Source organism: Molothrus ater, chromosome 1 (genome assembly GCF_012460135.2).
Source record: "Molothrus ater isolate BHLD 08-10-18 breed brown headed cowbird chromosome 1, BPBGC_Mater_1.1, whole genome shotgun sequence".
Taxonomy (NCBI): Eukaryota; Metazoa; Chordata; class Aves; order Passeriformes; family Icteridae; genus Molothrus; species Molothrus ater.
The window spans coordinates 57,492,654-57,513,505 of record NC_050478.2 but is presented as its reverse complement, the minus strand read 5'-3'; the positions used below and the strand labels follow the sequence as shown (position 1 = coordinate 57,513,505).

Below are 20,852 nucleotides of genomic sequence, written 5' to 3'. Positions count from 1 at the left end.
TGAAGCCTCTGTCTTGAGCAAAAGCCACCAGGGAAAAGAGAACCTGGCTTGGGTGCTCCAGCTGTGTAAAGAAACCCTGTCAACCTCTGGCGCTGTTTCTAGACGCAGAACTGGGTCTTAAGGAGAGAATTACAATCCTGGACACAGATAGATATGGTATACAATAAAATTTTGGTTACCCAGGAGAGATAGCTTTCAAGTAATTTTATTTCTCAAAGTTATTTATTTATTCAAGTTATAATTATTTATTAAAGTTGTTTATTTTTAAAAGCTTTTAAACTTACTTAAAATCTATGGGAGAATCCTAAAGTAGTTTAAGGCTAAGGCTAAATTAAGGATATTAACAGATAAATGCAGTACTTAATTTTCTGTTTGTGGGTTTTGCTTTTTTTATTTTTTGTTTGTTTGGGGTTTTTTAAATTTTTTTGTTTGTTTGTTTGTTTTTTTTCCCTAAGTGAAATTTTAAATTAGCTGTACTTGGGTCTCTTCTTCAGAGTAGAAGCTGTACAATTTACAGCTGGAAGACCCCCAAATATTTGGGGTTGCCTATCATTCCTAGCAAGATGCAGAAAAAATTTGATAATTTTGTATTAGTGGAAGAAGTACTGGACAGGGTTATCTCTGAATCTTACAGAGTGCACTTGTGCAAGACCCTTGGGTCAGTAGTCCGCTGTCAGTGTGTTTGTCCTTTTGTCTGTACTTCTGCCACTATGCTTGTATGATAATGTATGATGGTACTGGAAAGGCTAAGAGAGGGAGATACACAAAGGTTTTCTGTTGCTTCCATGGCTGTACTTGAGAATTTGACAGTTTTTTTGTACTTACCATTTCTGCACGAGAACCAAATCTGCATGCTGGAATGTTTGATCTTGTGTGAGGTATTGTATTTGGTCTGGCTGAGTTGGAGTTAATTGTCCTCTGGGAGCCCTCACAGTGCTGTGCTTTGCATTGGCAGCTGGAAAAGTGTTGATAATATACCAGTGTTTTGTCTGTTGCTGAGCAGCACTGGCACACCATCAGCACTGTGTCTTTAACAATTCTCTCATACCATCCTCCCATCAAGTGGGCTGGGAGTGGGTAATACCCTGGAAGGGGACCCAACTAGGTAAAAACAGCTGACCCAAGTTAACCAAAGGGAAATTCCATACCATATGATGTCAGCTCAGATATAAAAGCTATGGCAAGGAAGAGGAATGGAGGTATTTGTTATTTTACAATGTCTGCCTTTTGGAGCAACCGCTCTGTGTGGAAGTCCTGCTTTCTGGGAAGTGGCTGAACATTACTCTCTGCTGGAAGGCAGAGATCACTTTTCACCCCTTTGCTTATGCACGCAAACTTTCGTTTTATTCTTGCTTTAATAAACTGCCTTATCTCAACCTTTTCCACCTTATTTTTCTTTTTGGTTCCCTGGGAAGTTGATAAAGTGGCTTGGTGGGTACCTGGCATGAGAGCCAATGTCAACCCACTACAATATTTAGTCTGACTAGCATTTTTAAGGCATAGAGCCTAGTTTTGAGTAACAGAACAGTCAGACAAGAAGACTTTATAATTTAAACTATTACATTATTATGTACTGGTTCTGTATTTGCTTCACTGCGTTCCAGTTCAGACCTGTTTTCAAGTCTGTTTTGTCAGGATATACAAACAAAGCAGGGATTTTTATTGTTTTCTAGTTTTTTAACTCAAAACTAAGCATACAGTAAAAAAACCCCACCAAATAGTTACTCATAGTTCTGGGTTTTTTTTTTTTTTGTTTGTCTGTTTGTTTTTTTTTTTTTTAATCCTGCAGTTTATTGTGGTAACTGCATCAAAATACTTCACAGGAAACACCAAGTATGCTTCATAGTCCTAGAAGGTTGTGGGAGCTTATGAGAAATCACAGCATGAAAGAGCCTGAGAAACTGTCCGTTGGCTGTGTTTTTGATACATCTTCTTTCAAAAATATTGTTTTTAAGTATTGTATACAGACATTCAGCCTCATGCATAGCAGCCCTTTTCAACAAGGAATTTAGACATCAAACTTGATCCACAGAGAAATTTTACAGCAAGAGGAGTTGTTTTCCTTTTTGCTCAGTTTGATAACTTTTTCTAAAAAGGAGTATTTTGGTGTTTTGCATGTGCTGTTTTTAAAATCAACATCAGACAAATAATAGTTCCTAGTCCCTAGAAAGTAAAAGATTGTCCTTTACTTTAGCTGAAGTCTATTAAAACTATTGTATAACCTTTAGTATGTAAGTATTTTAACTGATGGAACCTTGTCAGTGGTTCGTCCCTGAAACTTTTTCCAACCAGACCACTCTTCTTGCCATTATAAAGACAAATGAAGTAATTATCATTGTGAGTACAATTTCTGCATAATGCTTTTTGTAAATGGGAATTGCCTAGAAAAGTTTCCTAGTTTGGAAGTTCATGATCATGATGCCATTTTACATATATTTTGAAAATGTGTGGTAGAGTTGATGTTGAAATGCATAGGGCTCTCCATGGGGCTTTTGATTCTGGAACTACAACAGATGTAGTTGATGGTAACCTTTGAGAAAAGTCTGCCTGTTCCTAAATTGTAATGGTTTAATTTTCTTAATCTCAAACCATTCTCGGACTATGAGAATGAAAAGTTTTTCAGAAATATCTGCTTAATATAAATATTCTAGTAAATCAACGTTAAGTCATTTTTAAGTGGAACTACTCACTTTACTTTCTTGGCTTTACAGACACTAGATATATTTATTTCTAAAACTTTCCTTGAGAAATAGAACTGTGCTTGTTTTCAGCACTGGATAAAAATTCAGTAGCCATATTTTAATCTGATGTTGGTCTGTGTGATGTGTTAGGTGTGATATGTAAGATGGGAGTAAGGCAAATATAGTTACCTCTGTGGAGGCTGCCACTTAAGTTCATTAGTCCTTCTTTGAAACAAAAACATGACATGCGTACCAGATCCTCCATATATGTAGAAATGTCATACTTGTAACATTTACTTGTGCCTTTTTTTGTGAAGAGGCTTTATGTATATTCCAAGGACTGCAGCTCTGATTAAAAACTTGTCTTTTCCTTGCATCACCAAGAAAAGGAGAGAATTATTCTTTGTAGTATAGTCTGACCATCAAGTAAAAATGGACTAAGTAATAATTGTATTTTTTATATATATATATATATATAAAAGGCAAGTATTGCTGGAAGGTTTCTACCATTCTTGCTCTGAATGGAATGCATAGTAGATACTCTCATATTTCTAGTACTGTAATGGGGGATTCTTTAAATTAGTATGAAGAGTTTGTGGTGCCATAAACATGCACTCAAAACAGAATAAAAAGAGAGGATTTTATTTGATCTTGAGCTACAAATGGTATATTGTATTTCCATCAAGAAATTTGATCTTGAGCTACAAATGGTATATTGTATTTCCATCAAGAAATGTCTTGTGAAATTAAAGAAGATAATGTCATTGGTCATTGGTGTTTGCTGTAGCTATGGAGTTGATTTAGTTTTGCAGAAACAATACTGTTAGTGTTAACAATACTTGTGGCATGACACTAGTCAAAGCCCTTATATGATGCCTTGTCCTTATCTCTCATTTTCCTTTTTACTTGTACCTCCACAGTATTGCACACCCAAGGACCCATTGATGGCAGTCTGTATGCAAAAGTGAGAAAGAAGAGCTCTTCAGACAGCAGCATCCCTGGTGTTGCTCAGGGTGTTCATGTTACAGGCAGTCCTGATCACAGTGATCATACCCTGTCTGTCAGTAGTGATTCTGGACGCTCCACAGCTTCCATCAGAACAGACAAGACTGAGGAATGCCTTGTCTCGGGAGTTAAATGGGGTCTGAGCCCACAAGAGAAGGCAGAACTGGACCTGCTACTTAGTGGCTTTGGTCTAGAGAATTCTGTCAGCACTGCCAAGGATATGACTGATGCTCAAAACAAGTACAGTGCTACTGACCACATAGTGCCAGCTCACATTCACATGAATGAAGTCACCAAAATGAAGGACAGGGAGACTGATATTCTGGATGATGAAATGCCTAATCATGACCTTCACAGTGTGGACAGCATTGGGACGTTGTCTTCGTCAGAAGGGCAGCATTCCACCCACCTAGGGAACTTCAGTTCCCACAAGAGCAGTCAAAACTCACTTCTTTCAGATGGCTTTGGAAGTAATGCTGGGGAAGAGCATCACAATGCTTTTGCTGCAGACCTGGGAATTGGTGTGGATTCTGTCTTTGAGAGGTCATTTGGAAGCACTGAGCCAAAGTCAACTGAGCAATTGCAACAGAATCCTTCTATCTCACCCCATCCACAAGCCTATGGCCCAAGTAACTACTCTACTCAGACCTGGGTACGCCAGCAGCAGATGGTCACTGCTCACCAATATGGTTTTGCCCCAGAGAATGAAATTAGGGTTGGCATTCATAACACTGTGGAGAACTTGGGCAGTGTCCAGAGCCAGTCCCAAGTCCCAGATGCTCCAACACATAGCTCTAGCAGCAGAGATGCTGTGCAGAGAGGGCTAGGAAGCATGCTTGGTGCTGCAGAAGCTGAAGAACATGAAAGTGCTGACAGTTTTAAGTCAAGGTCAATGCCTCAGAGGAACACAAATGGCCTGGATGTAGGACAAAATGCTGGGGACTTGCTAGCTTCTCCAACTTTGGATATTGATCAGTCCATTGAACAATTGAACAGGCTGATCTTGGAGTTAGACCCTACATTTGAGCCTATCTCAACCTACATTAACACTCTCACCAGTGACGGAAATCAAGTAAATTGCTTCAGCAGCCTTGATGCACACCTGGAAGAGCTTAACAGTAGTTCTGGCTTCCATGACAAATTTGAGGTCCGAAACAGGAATGCCTCCGGACATGGTAAGCTGTAATACTTTCTGAAAATAATTTTTTTTCTAGCACCTGTGTGTTCATTAGATGGTACAGCAGGACCCTCAGGTCATTGCTTACAACTTTGATGATGATTATCAAGGGATTATTTCTGATGTCCTCTTTACATAGTCATCCAAGATATGGAATCAAATGATGTAAGTGAGTTTTGCAGCTACTTGCCTTTTTGCTTGAAAAAAGTACTGTTCAGCAAGTTCAGCAAGTTCTTACCTGTTATAGATAATCTCTTGAGATTATTTTGCTGTTGTGAATTTAATTTAAAAGGGAGCAGAATTTGTACATTGAGACATTTGTAGAAGGCATTTTTGGTGTAGGTTTTTCATTATTACAATTGCCATTTAAGTTAGGGGAAAAAGTTCCAACCACTTTATCTTCAAATACAATGTAATCTTGCTGGCATTAAATTTCTATGCAATGTTTTCACAAATAATATAATATTTGCCAGTAAAGTATTTTAAGATATGCTCTTTTGGAAAGTTTTCTGTTTAAAAATGTACAAGTCACAGTACTTTTTGTTATCTCTGACTCTGAAATGATTACAGCTGGTGGAATTAAATACACAACACTTGCTGACTGTGTTGCCTAAGTAATGCTACTAGAACTAGCAGCTTTGTAAAAGGATGAGTAGTCTGCCTCTGGCTAAGTCCACTAAACCTTTTATTAATGGTCAATCTAAAATTTGTGACAAATAAGCTCTTGCCTGTCCTACTGTCATGTTTGAAAATCTTATGTGGTCTAATTTCTCTGGCAAAACATATGCCCTTGCCTCCCTTTCTCCCCTTCCATCTTCCTCTTCCTCTTCTTGTCTCCAGTCATGGTGCAATGAAAGACTGGCTCAAATCCAGTCCTTAGGATTTGATTGTTAGGCAGCATGACAGAAGATCTGCCCATGGCCTCACTGGACACAAATGAGTTGCTCCAGCTCAAGCCCTGTAGGATATGATAAACCATGAATGTGCTTAACTAGCATGTGGTGTCTGTTCAGGGGCAGACCTATATGATCAAGGTTGGTGATTTATATAGAATATTAATCCCGATGTTTCTGGGTGTGGTGTACCTGGCTTTGTCTAGCCCTCGCTGCTAGACCAAAGGCGGCAGCTGTGGCATTTCACCCCAGAGATACCTTTGGCCGGCTGGATGCTGCAGCTGGGCACTCGGAACAAATCCAGGCAAAGTAGGAACTCAGTTTACCTCTGGTGGAAAAGGTTCAGGCGACGGTGAAGAGAAAAGAGAAGGTTCTATTGTAGACTCTTAATCCAGAGTTTTATTTCAGCATGGTAGACCTCTGAATGCGGTAACAGCTCGCAATAGAACTCCGGGCCGCTTGGTCTCGTGTCCTTTTAAGCCCCGGGGACAGGGGGAGGGGAAGGGACAGGTGAGGGCCAACCAGGTGTGAGGAGGGGAAGGCTCAAGGGATATAGACGCTTGGACAGGCCAATGAGCCCAGACCTGAGGGACATTTTTGAACTTCTGCCAACCACACGACACCCTTGCTGGAATGTTAAGATTGATTGACAAGCTCTTAGCAGGAGGGCAAAAGGGGGAGGGGGAAGGTTGGCACACCTGGGGAAGCTGGGATAGGTGAAACAGGAAATCACACTGCAACATCTCCCCCTAGTTTTGTTAAAAAGAAGAGGACTGGGTTTGTGGTGCAGAATGCTTGCCAAACCATGGTTGGTAAATTGGTTCCTCCTCTACAGGAAGTTCAGTGCTTTCCACTGAAGGTTCCATGTCATTCATTGGAGCACTAAGGGCTTCCAAATTGTAAACTTCAGGAGGGGGAGATGAGCTTGAAATCAACTTGAGAACCATGTGTTTGACTAGTCTAAAAACAACGCTAACAACTACAACAACGATAACTAATATAAACAATACTAAACCCACAGTTTTCAGAATAGATCCCAACCAGCCTGAGAGTCCCCAGCCTTTGAACAGTCCACTCAGCCAGTCGTCAGTTTCTCTCTTGATGTCACTCACGATGGTTTTTATCTTGTCGATCGTGACATGGATGTTCTCTGCCTTTGATGACAAATTGAGGCAGCAGAGACCTTCAAATTCTTCACAGCGATGGTTGTGCAGAAGGAGCAGATAGTCTCTGGCTGCCCTATTCTGAATGGTGGCTTGGCTGGTAATTTCCTCATCTGATATGAGGTCACTCAGGGCAGTAGAAGTAAGGTTTGCCTGTTTTGCAACCTAACATTCCAATCGGCCTAATTCTCCCATGCTTTTTGCCGCCGAGATCCACAGCAGAAGGACTGTAATTGGGGTGGCTTTAGGTCTAGACCAGTGAACAATTTCCAAATTACAGTCAGGGTCTAATTGCCTTAGGTATCTTTTTTTGGATAGCCAATGTATGTGTGTTGTTTTTTGTTTGCCAATGAATTAGGTTTGTTCGATTTGGGGTTAACAGGCTCAGCTTGCCAAAGGTACATGGACCTCCGAGCAGACGAGGAGGGAGACCTGCCCATGCTCTGTCTCCACATATTAAAAACATACTTTTTGGGAGTTCACGAGGCTTATAATCACCACCTGATGAGTGCATGACTAGGACTGAATTTTCACACCAGTTTTTGTCTGTATAGTGTGGGTTGCTAGGGTCAGGATAGGTGTTTCATTTAGTTTCCTGATATGGTAACCTGGAATTGAATTTAAAGTGAATGCAAAAGGTTGCATTCATGGAGCCTAAGAGATGGAACTCTTGTGGCTCCCTTTTTGGCACTGGTAACTTTCTCGCCCACTCCTGCCAAAACAGTAAAGGATTGTCAGCAGGATAGCGGCCAGGAGAAGGTGCGAGTAAGTTAACTTCATTTAAAGGATTCCACATTTCATTTGGGAGGATTTAAAGGGAACTCCCACCAGGCAAGTTGAGAGGGGGTCAGAGGCCGTTGCTGTGGAGAGACAAATGTGATCTTGTCCAAGGGCTCTGGCCAAGGTAGTCCATACGTTCGCTTTGGGCTGAGGGACTTATCCAGGAGATCGCTGGAGAAATGATCTCAAGTAGGATGAAGAGCAGGCTCGGTCTCATGGCGTCTCGAGACTGCACACAAACAGCGGGATCTAAACCGGTAAAAGGAAACTTAAGACAAACATATATTACAAACTATTCCAGACAGGAGGCTTAAATGGAATTTCCTCCAGAGAACGCGTGCGGCGTTTCCTTCTCCAGGCAATGTTAGCAACCTGGGGTGCTTCTGTCGATTTCTCTGAGACCTTGGGAACATAGGGCCTTACCCATTTGGAAGGAACCCACTTTAACCCAGATGGGGTGGACACACAGGCATATCCACGTCCCCAAGTAACCAATTCGTAAGGTCCCACCACCATCTTCCAAGTCTCAGGGTCCTTTACTAAAACCGGAGGCTTTTCTTCCATCATCATACGACTGCTCCCCCCAAAATGGCGTAGGATGGGCAGGTTCAGGCTGTCAAAGGAACAATTCAGAAAATTGATTGTGAACAGTGCCGTGGACAACCGGGTGTGGGGAGGTTCCACCTTCAGAACCTGTTGTTGCTGGTCCAGGACTCTTTTAATATCACAGTGAGTCCTTTCTACAATGGCTTGACCTGTAGGGGAGTAGGGGATGCCAGTTTTGTGCTCTACTCCCCATTGCTACAGGAAGCTCCCAAATTTCTTGGATTTGTAGGCAGGCCCATTATCAGTTTTCAACTCCTTGGGGATGCCCATGAAAGAAAAAGTCTGTAAGAGGTGCTTAATGGCATCATTAGATGACTCTCCTGTGTGGGCAGAGGCATAGACCTCTCCAGAAAAGGTATCTACACTAATGTGAACGTATTTCTGCTGTCCAAATGACTGTATGTGTGTTACATCTGTTTGCCACAGTTCACAACTGTTCAACCCCCTAGGGTTTGCTCCCGTACTCACTGTAGGGAGTGCATGTTGTTGGCAATTTGGGCATGTGGCCACAATCGCTTTGGCCTGTTCTCAAGTGATGTGAAACTGACGAACTAGGCCAGGTGCATTTTGGTGGAAAAGCTGGTGGCTGATTTTTGCCTGTTCAAAAACATTTGGGAGAGTGGCCATCACTGCAGGTGCAGCAAGAGCATCTGCCCTTCTGTTGTCTTCAGCGATAAACCCTGGCAAGTCGGTGTGTGACCTGATGTGCATCACATAAAATGGTTGCTCCCGGCGAGTGACTAACTTTACAAGTTTTGAGAGCAATTCGAAAAGTGCGATGTTAGACACTTCTTGCAGTATTGCTTGATCTGCCCTGGATACTACTCCTGCCACATATGCAGAATCCGTAATCAGATTGAATGGTTCTGAGAACCTTTCAAAAACCCTAACAACTGCAGCCAATTCAGCAACCTGAGGTGAACCTTCCACCTCAGCAACGTCTGTCTCCCACTGCTGGGTTTGAGGATCCTTCCAAGTCATAACAGACTTGTGGGACTTCCCGGACGCATCTGTAAAGACAGTCAGAGCCTTTTTTAAAGGTCTCCTACTCTGAGTACTTCTTAATTTCAGAATAAATTGAACATCTTGTTCTAACATTTTGTGGGCAGGCTGGTGGACAGAAATTTGTCGTGAGAAGGAATCCAGAGCAAACTGCAACACTTTCTCAAACCCATTGTTCCAATATTTGCATAGAATTTTGACTCGATTTTAACTCAATTGGAATGTGAATGCACTTAAAGTCACATCCTGCTAACTCCCTGATCCGGGTCCTTGCTTTCCGGCTCAGTTCTGCTACCAGCTCCTGAGGTTTTGTCATTCTCTTGGACCTTTTGTGACTGAGGAAAACCCATTCTATGATCAAGAGAGGATCCCGCTGGTCGTAGCACTTCTTAGGTGTGCCTTTTGCCTTAGGTGTTTATTTTTCCTCCCACTGGAAAATGATTCCATGGAGGTGTGGCAACTTACCTAAGATGATAAATTTGAGTGGCAGGTCAGGCCAACATCGATTGGCCTGTTTTGTGGACATTGCAATCTGAACCTTTTCTAGAGCCTTCCGTGCCTCTGGGGTAATAGACCTAGAAGCACTAGTCCTCTCCCCCTTTCAATAAATTGAAAAGAGGGGCGCAAGGTCTTCATTACTCAGACGGAGCCATGGCCTTACCCAATTCAAAGACCCACACAACCTGTGGACATCCGCAAGGGTCTTGATCCTTGGATTGATTTCTAGTTTTTGAGGAACAATGGTCCTATTTCCAATTTCTAGGCCCAAATATTTCCAAGGTGGCATCTTTTGAATTTTCTTTTCCTGGAGCTCAAACCCTGCAACAATCAATGCATCGATCGTTAGGTCAAGCGCATGTGTGAGTAAATCATCATTGGGGGCATACACAAGGATATCATCCATATAATGATAGATGATGGCTTTCTCTGAGGCTGCACACACTGGGGAAAGCAGGGAAGAGACATACCATTGGCAGATCGCTGGGGAAACCTTCAGGCCCTGAGGAAGAACTGTCCCATGGTACCTTTTCATAGGGGCTTCCATGTTGATGGTGGGGACTGAGAATGTGAAACATGGTGTATCGTCAGGGTGGAGGGGAATATTGAAAAAACAATCTTTTATATCAATAACAGCTAATTTCCAATCCTGGGGAAGCATTGTTGGGGATGGCATACCAGGTTGGGGAGAGCCCATATCTTCAATGACATTATTAATTTGTTGGAGGTCGTGGAGGAGCCACCATCTCTTTTTGTCGGCTTTCTGAATGACAAACACTGGAGAGTTCCACAGGGACGTGGTCTCCACAATGTGACCCTTTTTCAGTTGCTCTTCCACTAGCTCTTCGAGCGCCTTTATTTTTTGTTTACCGAGCGGCCACTGTTTCACCTCAACTGGTTTTTCTGTTTTCCACTTCAATTTTTGGGTGGGGCGCTGTTGTTCAATGACCGCTGTGCAAAAATCCTGTGGAGAGTCTGGAATATCAATTGTGACACCCCACTGGGCCATTAAATCTCTCCCTAACAATGGTTCCGAATAATCTAACACAAACGGACGGATATTTGCCAATTGTCCGTTTGGTCACTCGATTTGGATGATGCTTTTGGATTGTCTTGCCAATTGCAGGCCTCCTACACCTCGAACGTGACCAGCAATGTTTTGCAAAGGCCAATGTGCTGGCCAGTCTTGTACTGGGATCACTGTGCAGTCTGCACCCGTGTCTACAAGCATCTCAATGCATTTTGACTCCCCACCCCCACTGACATTACACCATAATTTGGGTTTGTCTCTCCCAATAACTTGGACTCAGGTGATTGTGGGCCCTTGTTTTTCGGTGCCTTCAGGCAAAAATGGCACAGGGATAGCTTGTGCGACAGTTTGTCTTTTGGGAAGAAACAGGGGTGGGTGGAAACAGTGCAGCCTGAGAACGAATTGCTCAGGATCTGATGTTGTCATTCCTGGAGCAATTTCAATCTCATGTGGTGTGTGTTTGGTGTCCCCAGTGATGATGTACTTACAACAAATTCGGTGCCATGTACCCTTCTGTTCTGGATTGACAGAGACAAAATGCCAGTCAGTGTCTTTCAGGTGGAATGCTTCTGTCAGCTGCAACCTGTAAGGCTCATTGACAGTGAAGACGTGGTTAACATGGGTTCACCTAAATCATAACAAAGGTTATTCTGTTGCACTTTCAACAGTGGACTAGCAGATGTGGTCTTTGAAGCATCTGCTTCACTTACAGAAATAGTAACATTACTGCGCGCTTGGTTTGTTTTGCTTCCCTTGGCCTGCTCTTTTTATGCCTGCATGCCTGGCAGGCCAGTGCTCCCCTTTCATTTTTTTTGTTTTTGTTGACCCCCTGGGAGTGCTTGTAATTTTCCTCCGGTGCCATTTCTAAATTCATCAAATTTCTTTTTCAGGGGGCACTGGCTACTCCAATGCCCAAGGTTATTGCAAAGCAGGCATGGCTTTGTGGGGTCAACCATTGGTGGTCTTTGCTGCTGCCCAGGGTACTGCTGTGCTGAGGGAATGGGCGCGGGGCTGGCAACGGCGACACGCTGTGGTGGTCTTGGCAGCAGCCTTGGTCTGGTGTCTTCAGCAACACTCATTAGAGGCAGTTTCCTGTTACAGACTAGAAGCATATCTTTTAGTGTAGAGGGAGGTTCGAGAGGAAGGCTCAAAATTGCTGCTCGACACTGTTCATTTGCATTTGTAAATGCCATTTCCTCTAAAACCTCTTCCCTTGCATTATCTTTTTTAACTTGTATTTCAATGGCTCTAGTTAACCCTTCTATAAATTTCAGAAAAGGCTCTGATGGTGGCTGCTTAATCTTACTGTAGGGCTCAAAAGACCCCTCAGGTTGGAGGGAAAAGAATGCTTTTTCAGCAGCTTCCCTTACCTTCTCGAGTGCTACTACAGGAATCACAGTAGCTTGGATTGAGGGTGAAGACTGCTGGCCTTCGCCAAAGAGATGCTCAATGGTAATTGGCATGCCATTAGCATCTTTTGCTGTGTTTGGATCAGCATGCAAGCCTGGGGGAGCCTCCTTTAACAGTTGTTTCCATGCTAATTCCCATAATTTGAATTCTGTAGAGGTCATGAGGCATGAGAAAAGCTGTTTCAAATCATGTGGGACTACTATAGTCCTACTCAATTCAGAATTTAAAAGGCCATGGAAATATGGACTGTGTGGGCCATACTCCTTCTGAGACTTACAGATCTCTTTAATCAATTGTCGTCCAAAAGAGCTCCAATTAGCAGTTGGGGCTGCTCCTCCTTGTGCTGCAGGCTGATACGAAACAGGAGCAAATGACAAAGTGGGACCCTGTATTGGGTCTGCAGCTTCCTGTCCTGTATCCCTTGCATTGGAAGCACTGAAATAACAAATACAGGTTTGGGGACATGCAGTGGGTGTGCCCCCCCACCGTGGGAACCCGGCGACGGGGCAGGGACGCAATGGGAACAGGGGGCGGGAACACCTGGTGATGTCACATCGGCAGACGCCCCCTGGGAGGAGTAGAGGGGTGGAGCTGAGGGTACAGCAGGTAAGGGGGGGGGGGGGGAAGGTATCACGAGGAATAGGAGGAGAGGGGGTTGGGGAAGGAATTTTGGGATACCTAGGGGAATCTTGGGAAGAAGACGACCAGGTTTGGGAGGGTGCCACGTGGCATCCTCCATCTTGTGTACCCCCTAGGGACTGGGGACCATTTTGGGGATCACTGCTCTCTGAAAAACTAACACGTGCTCTGGGTTTCAGAGCGGGGGACACAGGGTTTTGGGACGTTTTCCACGAGACCTGGCCAGGGCCTTGTGGACAAGGGAACTCAGGCATTTTAACGTGCTCTGGGAGTCGACTTCCCAGCATATGAGCAGGATTTGCTCTCTTTAAAATACCAAATTTTGGGGTAAGAGGTTTAGGGCTGGAAGGGGGAGAAACAGGGAGAGCAGAGGTACATGGCTTGATATTTGGCTTTTTCTCCAATTCCCTTTGCTTGAGTAAGGCCGTTTGAATTTGTAAGCTTCAGAACACAAATTTAGCTGAAGATGTATTCCCAGACTGTCCCAAGGTTATCAATTCATGCCCTACTTTATCCCAAAATTGAATATTGTGGACTTCCTCAGGAGAAGTTTTTGGGAAGTGTAGAAAAAGCCACCTTATAAACTGTTTCAATTTTCCTTTAGAGAACTTTACATTTGCACTAACTGAAATTCCAATAATATGATAATACACCCTTTTTTGTGCTGTGCTTAACTTCGAGCCCATCTTAGATGTAAATGGCACAGAACACAGTCCCGCCGACCGAATGCAAAGCCAAAATCAGCTACCGATTTCTAAAAAGACCACGGTTAAAAGGCGATATCAGACGAAAGCTTTCACAATGCAGCTGTACTGCTTTTAAAACTGCCGCGGCAGCAGCAGCAGGGAATCAGGACCCGCCCCGGCTGCGTGGAGAGACAGACAAAACCTCCCCCGCCTGTGAATGCAGCCACCCCTCGCCACATGGCAAGCCGAAACCGGGGCTGCCCCTCGCCGTGTGTAGGGAGCACCCCCGCCCCCGCGCACCGAGAGAGAGCTGCCTGCGCTGCCGGGCCGGGGGGAGGGGCAGGCAGAGCTGTCCCGCTCCTCCAACCCACGGCGCGAATTCTAAAAACAGCAAAAACACGCCACAGAATTAAAGCTTTACACAGGGAACCGCCTTAGCTCTGCAGGGCTGCGCAGCCTAAATGCAAGAGCAAAAAAAACGATCAGATGAAAGCTTTTACAATGCAGCTGTATATACTGCTTTTAAAACTGCCATGGCAGCAGCAGCAGGGAATAGGGACCCGCCCCGCCGCGTGGAGAGACAGACAAAGCCTCCCCTGCCCGAGAATGCAGCCCCCCTACAACGCGCGGCAAACCGAAACTGAGGCCGCCCCGCACAACATATAGAGAGCAGCCCCCCCACACCGAGAGAGGTCCCCCCCCGAACCGAGAGCCAAGCACGCTGCACTGCCAAGCTGGGGGGAGGGGCAGGGAGAGCTGTCCTGCTCCTCCAAGCCGGTGCCGCCAATTTTAAAATCAGCAAAAACACTCCACAATGGGCTAAAGGCTAACAGGGTATCGCTTTTGCTCTGCAGGGCTGCACAGCCTAAAATGCAAGCGCAAAAAAGAACAAGTCTCACAGCAGAGACGGAATTTGAGCTTCTACACCCCCAAGGAGCAGAAATACTCACCGAAATCGAAGCTGTTGAAGTCCAGGTCAGGCAGGCTGGTCTCCTCACTTGAATAGGACCCCTTGGGCAGGAGGGGCTCCCCTATTCTCTCCTGGAAAATTCGCTCACCAGAAAGGAGCTGCACTTTCCAAAGGCGCTGAGCGTTCATCGAGGCTTCTTGTGGGATCAGTCCCAAAGTCTCTCTTGAGAGCTATGCAACCACAGCTCTTCCAGTGGAATCTTAAGCTGCCGTAATGCTTTTCCAAGGTTCTGAGATTCCTTCTGGGGTGGCAGGTCCGTGCAGCCTCACGTTGGACGCCAACATATAGAATATTAATCCCGATGTTTCCGGGTGTGGTGTGCCTGGTTTGTCTAGCCCTTGCTGCTGGACCAAAGGCAGCAGCTGTGGCGTTTCACCCCCAGAGATACCTTTGGCCGGCTGGATGCTGCAGCTAGGCACTCGGAACAAATCCAGGCAAAGTAGGAACTCAGTTTACCTCTGGTGGAAAAGGTTCAGGCGACGGTGAAGAGAAATGAGAAGGTTCTATTGTAGACTCTTAATCCAGAGTTTTATTTCAGCATGGTAGACCTCTGAATGCGGTAACAGCTCGCAATAGAATGCCAGGCCACATCGTCTCGTGTCCTTTTAAGCCCCAGGGAGAGGGGGAGGGAAGGGACAGGTGAGGGCCAACCAGGTGTGAGGAGGGGAAGGCTCAAGGGATATAGACGCTTGGACAGGCCAATGAGCCCAGACCTGAGGGACATTTTTGAACTTCTGCCAACCACACGACACCCTTGCTGGAATGTTAAGATTGATTGACAAGCTCTTAGCAGGAGGGCAAAAGGGGGAGGGGGAAGGTTGGCACACCTGGGGAAGTTGGGATAGGTGAAACAGGAAATCACACTGCAAGAGTGATTCTTGTAGGGAAGGTGAAATCACAGTTCTGTGCTTAGGAAGGTAACCGAGGACTGAAGAAGTCCAAAGATCCATGACTAATAAATGTGAGATGCTTCACTTCTTATTTTTAACACACAGTATGTATTTTGTGGGTTTCGTTTGTAATTCTCTTGAATCTTCCCAAATTATTAGCTGGTGGACAAATTGAGATTTTTCCAGCAGGAGAGAATTCTTCTCTTTATATACAGTAATTATAGTGAGGGGAATAAAGAGATCATTTAGAATAAGTCACCTTTCACAGTTCAGAGTTTGGATATATGAAGCTTAAAAGAGATGCTTGAAATTTTCTCAAAGATTCTGGTCATCTCAAAGTAGAAGTCACTGTAATTTTCCTTCCATTTTTAATGTCAGGTAAATAAAGACTAGTGAAAATAATTGTTCTTGGGGAATGATCTGGAAGAGGATTTGTTTTAAAGAAATAAGTTATGAAATCTCTGTATTTAAGGGAATCAAATATAAATGTATAGACCATATTTAAAATTCTGGATATTTGAGGGAAGGTATCAGGGCACAGTAGAAGAGGGAAGACTTTAGTAGTCAGGAACGTAAGAATAGCCTTTAATTAAACAAAATTAGAAAAATAATTTGTATAGCTTTAGAACAATAAAATTTTTTTAAGTTTGTCTTTAGGTCAAGTGCTAAAATATCCCATTTCTGACTTCTGCAAGTAACAATCAATTTATACTAGCAAGAGCTTGATTTTAAAAGTACTTAGGGTTCTAGAGGTAAAACAACACAACTATGTGGCATGCTGCCACCTCTGCTTGAGACTAGGAGGTCACCAGCACATACTGATGTTCTAAGTGCTGTAGAATTTATATATTTACATATCTGGACTTGCCCCACTGAAATATACAGAATCATACATTTATTCATGCATGGTGTGCACAAACCAGCATGGGGAAAAAGCTATTTACCTGAATGAATACTAAGAATGAGGAACACTGGAATATTTTTCCCTATATACACCACTGTTCTGAATCACTGGATTGAGAATTGGCTGCATATCAGGTCTCAGAGGGTTGTTGTCAGTGGCACAGTCTACAGATGCCTGTAGTTCAGGGGTCTAAATCCAGTCTTTATCTTATTAATCAGTTGGATGAAGGGGTAGAGTGCCTCTTCAGCAAGATTGCTGATGCATAAAGCTGGGAGGAGAAGCCATACTCCAGAATGTGTTGAATGTGGTTTATCTTACTTTGGAGTAGAGTCATAGAATTTTACAGAATTAGGATAAGTAGGGGAACATCCAAGGCACTTAATTTGCTGTTTAAACTAGTGCAGCACAGGAGCCGTAATTGATGGCACAAAGAAATGCTGGCTGCCATGGGGACGAAGAAGTAGCAATTAATAATGGATAATGAAAACAACAGTTGCTCACAATGGCTGATTTTACAGTCAGGTTTTAGAGGGAGCTCTATACTCTGTGACTTAAACAGTCCTTGACCTAACAAGTATATTAATAGAACGAATTGGTCTGTGATAAAGAGAGTTATCTCTTTATCCAGACTGAATGGTCTGAGTGAGGTTGATTGGATGAATGAGACATTCTGCTTGAATCTCTTCAATGGGAGGAGCGCCCAGTGCTGGAGGTGAATGAGATCAATGTGATGCATGGTGTGTGTGTGTGTGTCTAACTTGAGGGTTGCGTTACAGGAGGATGGTGAAATTATCTGGTTTCCTGCATGAGTGGTTTCCTGCAGAAAATACATACCTTAAAAGTGTGTGCATGTTTCCAGTGCCCTGCAAAGCTGGAAGAATGTGCCTAAGAATGAAATGTGTGAGAGCTGGGATGTACATTGTGGTGCATTCTTGGTTCTGTTTGCTCATATGATTCTGCACTGACTGACAGATAGGCAACTACCTCTCCTTTCATGCTTCTTCCTAGATGTTTTTATACAGATGTATCCTTAGCATAGGTCAACCTGGCACAAACTACTGACTGCCCATGCAGCAGAGTTCTGGGCTCTGTCTGAAATGATTTCTTGCATTATGTGCTTAGCATTTTTGGATCATTGAATTTCTTTTTGCTAGGACGTATCTTTATGAACCATGCAGACCAATGGTTGATGACCTCTTCTCTCCTTCAGTGTCATGTGTGTTGCTTATCAGAGAAGAATCAGTGCACTATTTATTAAGATTTTTCCAATTTTTATCTTTTATGTGAGCTGAGTTATGCACAGATGTGTTTCTGATAGTGAATGAAGCTGCCGTTTACTAATAACACAGTGCTGCAGTAGTCCTTAATTTTAAATGACAGGAAGTTTGTAGTATGAAAAAATTTTGATGTGTATATAAGCTTTTCTTTCAGCCTTATATTCCCCATTTACTTCACTCTCTGTATATTCTTTTATGCCTAATAATTAACACATGACCTCAGTCTACTACTAAAGATATTAGTAAGACTTAATTTCTCAAATCAGCCATTTTTACCACAAGGCTTATGCTTGTTCAGTAAAAAAGGAAAGTGAAATCAATGTTTTGATTCAACCTACAAAACTGTAAAAGCAGGAATTTGTTAATAAATGTAGAGGACAGAAATGTTTTTACCCATTTTCATTATAACCTACGATCATTGTCACCCATGTCTCATCTGTGTACCCCACCTTTTCACTGTTAAAATGTTACAATTTGCATCTTTAGAAAAGTATTACATGCAGGTGAGGAATTGTGTGATCAAGTGAAGGCAGAACACAGAAACACATGCATTCAATATTTAGGGTAGCCTGTTTCAATGACTGTGACCAAGATATGCATTTCTATCTAAATTTGCCAGCATGAGGAAGAGAGGTTCTATATTTGCCATAAGGTTGAAATGATATTGTTGCTCTCAGGTAATTCTAATTCTTCTTCATGCATGAGTTATGGTGTTTGAAATTACCATCTCAAAACTTCCCTAGGTTACCTACTGTATGAATTACACAGATACACAATTCTTACAGTCTTATAGTTCACTTGGAGTTTATCAGCTCAACACAGAATTGAGCATTAAACAAAGCCTCCCTCTCTCAAAAAAATAATGCAAAATGAATAAAACTGAGATGGCTTAGGGTCTGATTACATGTCTGGAATACCTTCACAGATCTTTCCTCTATCAAAAATAAACCTTTGGAGATGGCCCAAGATACAGTATTGTAAATCATACTACATTGTCTCTGCAGACAAAGGAGAGAAAAAGAAATCCTTTTGTGCATACCTTATTAAATAATATTTTTAAAAAGCGTTGAACTGTTGCAGATGTTCCCATTTACTGTGCTATTCTGTGGGTAAGCACAGTCCCTCTGAAATAAATTGTGAAGTGAGAGAAAAACAAGGCTTGTCAATCTTCTCACCTGCCTTATTTGTATGTAAAATACACTACAAAACTTGTCATTTCTGTTGCACAGGAAAATTTTGGTGCCTGACTTGGGAGTTAATTTTACAGTGCTTAAGAGTAAATTTAAGTTTTTAGGTGAATTAAAGGTAAAAATTGAAATTTTAAGTTATAACTGAACTAGATTCAATTTTTAAACTAAATAACTTTTAAAGCTACAGTTAAAAATTGAATTTTAGTTACATTTAGCAGCACAATGATTTTTAATTTATATCATGTACTTATACCACAAATTTTTAAGAGTCTTGTAATTTTCAGCATGTGGGCCTGAGTGTACCATCATTATGGTATGGGTTTGGAGATACCAGTCTGGTGTCTCTCTATGGGTTTGAGATACCAGTCTGGATTTTCCACTGGGCTTGCTTCCCATTCTTGGCATAATGTAAATGGTCTATGAAACTAAAGTGACAGATCTGCAAAGCTGCTGTGTCCTATGCTTGATGGTCTACTTGAATTTGGGGTAGAGTTTAGACCTTTTCATTTGCTTGTCAGACTAATTGGTTATAAGAAGTTTACACTCCTAGTCTACTAGCTGTTAAAAGTTGGGGTTAAAAAGAATACTTTGCTTGTTAATAATTGCTAATTATTTGGTATTTTTTCAAGAATAAAGGAATTTTCTGACTTCAGCAGCACTTTGTGTTACATTCAATGCCTTAACCTTTCTAAAATGTATCATTGGCACAGTATAGTTGGCTTTTGTTCTAATTAATAGTTTTGAAACAGTGTTCCTAAAGATCTGGGAATCTGAAAGTTTGAGCATATCAAGATCCTTGTTTAGTACTTGCATCACTAATCCACCAAGGTCATGGGTTCAATCTTCATACTTCATTTAAGATTTGGACTCGGTGATCCTGCTGGGTCTCTTTCAACTCAGAATATTCTGAGATTTTGTTTTTCAACTGGCTATATATTTGATTATCCTTTTTCCACCACAGCAATATTTAGTTCAAGTTTTGTCGTGCTGTTTTTGAAGATACTTTTTCTTTCAGTATGTCATAATGATTCTAAAGCTGATTCTAATTTCTTAAAGTAGATTTGCTATGGTTTAAGCATAAAGCTGTTTTGAAAGCTTGATCATTACATGCCTTCTTTTAAAATCTTAAACTTTGTAGAAGATAAATGGTGGTAAAGGAGGAGATCACTTTCATTTTGGATAGTGTTGTTGGTAACATTTTTAGTATGTGGGATAATCACTGAAGGCTCTTCTGTTAGAAGTTAACTTACAGACTTCTTTTTCCTGGTTGTGTTCTTAAGCCTCATGTTGCATTGTATCCCCTTGTTTCACAGTAATTGATAGGTCTTTTTAAACTGCTGTGTAGGCATCGACTTCTGGAATTTCTGCAATGCTAACACAGTTCTCCCCAGAGTGTTATTTCAGCCTTAATGACCTCTGCTGAGGTCTGTGAAAGGCACACTGGAAAACTAGTTTTGTGGAAATTTTCACTGTTCCTTTCACAACAGAGCCCTGCATTTTATTGCTCTGTGGGTAGAGCTTCTTACGTCATGCTAACTTTCCACACCAGTTGGAGCTGTGGTAAGAAGCTCACTTGAAGTGCAAGCACTTGATCTTCTCCTCTCTGTGTGTAACATGCTTGTACACAATTAATGAATTCCAGCTTGTCTGTCTGCAAAGTGTATTAAGTTGTATTGATTGGTTGGTTAAGCATATATCCTAGTAAGTTTTCCTTTTGTTTCTTCAAAAAATATATCATTTTTTTAAACCACTTAGAAGTTTATCAGATTTTTTGAATGCATAGATGTTACCTGTTTCCTCTTGTGAAAGGATTAGAATTGAAATGAATTGCAGATTCCAAAAATCCTGCTAGACAATAAATGAAGTTAAGTAAGCAAGAAGCTGCCTGTGAAATAATATAGTTAACACTGCTTAAGCTATATCCAGAGAAAATGATCTTAAATGCTGCTCAAGCATTGATGATTGAAATTCAAGTGGTTAAAATCAGTTTTACAAGTTCAGACATTTATATTTCAATGCTATCACAAGGAATTATATTTGCAACCAGTTGG

General features: G+C 42.3%; 1 protein-coding gene across 1 annotated transcript in view; it reads left to right on the top strand.

Moving 5' to 3' along the window:
• TNS3 (tensin 3) overlaps positions 1-20,852 on the top strand; it is a 213,040-nt gene that overhangs the window by 140,146 nt on the left and 52,042 nt on the right. The window contains exon 17 of the mRNA XM_036398155.2: positions 3,602-4,861. Within this exon, the coding sequence (XP_036254048.1) occupies positions 3,602-4,861 (1,260 nt within the window). The remainder of the gene's footprint in view (positions 1-3,601; positions 4,862-20,852) is intronic.